Below are 2191 nucleotides of genomic sequence, written 5' to 3'. Positions count from 1 at the left end.
AGCGGGGGCCTCCAGGCCTTCCCGAGAGCCCATCACCCTCTCCCCCTCCCAACTCCGCGGTGACCTGGTTGCCGGCTCCTGGACCCACTCGCGCAGATGAAGAAAGGCAACACGATGCAGCAGTTCCTGCAGAAGGCACTCGAGATCCTGCGCAAAGACTTCAGTGAGCTCAGGTGGGCGTGCGTGCGCGTGCGCGCGTGCGTGTGCGCGTGGAGGAGTGTGTGCGCGTGCGCACGCGCGTGCACGTGCATCTGGAGCCTGCAGTCCTGACCCTGATACCAGGGGTTGCCGCTGCCTGTGATGCGTGTATCAGGATGACTCCTCCCTGGATAGGAAGGCGGCGTGCTGCCACTGCGTTCCCAACAAGAGGGCCAGGGTCCTTTCTCCATCCCTGTCACCATACACAGCTCAGGCGGGAGCGTCGGTCTTAGCTCTTTTACCCAGAGGTGGAGGACGGTGGGCGCTGGTGCCGGGCTCACCGACCCTAGCAGCCGGCCTCAAAGCATTTGGTGCTGCTCCCAGCTCCGGCGCCCGTCTCCTTGGCTGGCTGCTTCCTCATCCTTCCACGCCCTCCTGCCTTTTTCAGGTCAGCAGGGGTGGAGCAGCTCATGTACATCAAAGAGGACCTAATCATACCCCACGTGAGTCTCCTCTCTCCCCGAAGCCCTGGGCAGGGTGGCAGTGGGAGGCGCGGTAGGCTTTGGTGTGCCTGGGGACTTCTCGGGACAGTCTCCGCTCCACGCTGGGTCTTTGGCTCGGGCTGGGATGGGGCGCCATGTGCGGAGCTGGGCCTGTGTCCAGCCTGCGGGCCGGCGGGCGGGCGGGCGGGTGGGAGAGACCGAGATGGGTCATCAGCCATGGCTTTTCCGTCCCTGGCTCTAGCACCACAGCTTCTACGATTTCATCGTCACCAAGGCACGAGGGAAGAGTGGTGAGTGCGCCCGGCCCAGCAGCCCCCTTCCCCAGCGCCTTGGCAGCAGCCTGAGGGTGCAACGGCCGCCTCTCCCTTGCAGGGCCCCTCTTTAACTTCGACGTTCATGATGACGTGCGGCTGCTCAGTGACGCCACCGTGGAGAAGGACGAGGTACAGGGGGGCAGGGGTGCTGGGCCGCGAGAGGGAGGAGCATGGAGGGAAGGACAAGCGGAGAAGCCAGGCGCCCAGGCGGCCCTGAGCCGCAAGGCCTGGCCCTCCTTCCTTAGTCACACGCGGGCAAGGTGGTGCTCAGGAGCTGGTACGAGAAGAACAAGCACATCTTCCCCGCCAGCCGCTGGGAGCCCTACGACCCCGAGAAGAAGTGGGACAAGTACACGGTGAGGAGGCCCCTCCGAGGGGGCCCTGGCTCTTGGCCGGGGGGTGGCAGCTGGCCTGGCCTGCTCGGGAACCACGGTCAACGGGCCGGCCCACCCTGCTCAGCTCGGCTTCCCGTCTCTGTCTCCTCGTCCTCACACTAGATCCGGTGAATGCAGAGGTGGAGCAGCCTCGGCTCCCCGGTTCCCACCAGCCTCCCCACCCCCTGGGCCTCCTGGACAACCGGTGCCCAGCTCCCCCTCCCGTGAAGTGACTGACCTACCCCTGCTCCCGATGTTGTCGTTCACTGCGTTTTTCTTTCAAGATAAAGAAATGCACGTGTCAGAGTTGGAGTCCCCGCAGCGTGTTTTGTTGTAAAAAACGTTTTTTTTTTTTTTGAGATTAATAAAGTTCACCATCGTGGCCATTCAAAAATGTACAATTCATGGGTATTTAGTGCGTTCGTAATGTTCTGCAACCATCACCTCTAGTTCTAGAATATTTCCAACTCCCCAGAAGGAGACCCCGTACCCATTAACAGTCTCCCCCCCCCAGCCCCTGGCACCCCTTAGTCCGCTGTCTGGGTGCGCCTGTCCTGGAGCTTTCGCCTAAGTGGAGTCATACAGCATTTGTGGTCTTTGTGTCTGACAAGAAAGTGTGTTTGGGGAGCGTGGGAGGGAGTTGGGCAGGAATGTGTCTGGAGGGGGAAGGGGGGGCATTTGCAGCCCAGGCCGGGCAGGCCCAGCTGGCCCTGCAGCCAGCCCATCCTCCCCAGGGCACCTACGTGGCATTGTGGTTCTTTACTGTGGGTGGGAGGGGCGTTCCGTTCCAGGCCTCCCTCCCAGGCCCTTGGGCTCCTCTTTTGTCTCCTAGCTGCCCATTCCGTCCGGGACAAGGCTGTCC

The 2191-nt window shown here is 62.4% G+C and overlaps 1 protein-coding gene across 1 annotated transcript; it reads left to right on the top strand.

Annotated features, from left to right (window-relative positions):
- Positions 1-23: 23 nt before the first annotated feature.
- On the top strand, positions 24-1727 carry LOC105310707 (protein FAM50A-like). The gene is made up of 6 exons (XM_011386836.2): positions 24-173; positions 587-641; positions 883-931; positions 1014-1084; positions 1201-1311; positions 1453-1727. Exons 1-6 carry the CDS (start codon positions 97-99, stop codon positions 1459-1461), a joined length of 372 nt encoding a protein of 123 aa, XP_011385138.1. The 5' UTR covers positions 24-96; the 3' UTR covers positions 1462-1727.
- The last annotated feature ends 464 nt before the right edge of the window (positions 1728-2191 follow it).

The sequence above is a fragment of the Pteropus vampyrus genome, unplaced genomic scaffold (assembly GCF_000151845.1).
Source record: "Pteropus vampyrus isolate Shadow unplaced genomic scaffold, Pvam_2.0 Scaffold9725, whole genome shotgun sequence".
Taxonomy (NCBI): domain Eukaryota; kingdom Metazoa; phylum Chordata; class Mammalia; order Chiroptera; family Pteropodidae; genus Pteropus; species Pteropus vampyrus.
Note: the sequence above shows the minus strand (reverse complement) of the source record. Positions and strands in the feature narration are given on the sequence as shown.

Excerpts from the sequence above, each read along its gene's own strand:
- LOC105310707 (XM_011386836.2), top strand. The coding sequence starts at position 97 with ATGAAGAAAGGCAACACGATGCAGCAGTTCCTGCAGAAGGCACTCGAG. Across the intron at positions 642-882 it reads AGGACCTAATCATACCCCAC|CACCACAGCTTCTACGATTT; the intron begins GTGAGTCTCCTC and ends CCCTGGCTCTAG. Across the intron at positions 1,085-1,200 it reads CCACCGTGGAGAAGGACGAG|TCACACGCGGGCAAGGTGGT; the intron begins GTACAGGGGGGC and ends CTCCTTCCTTAG.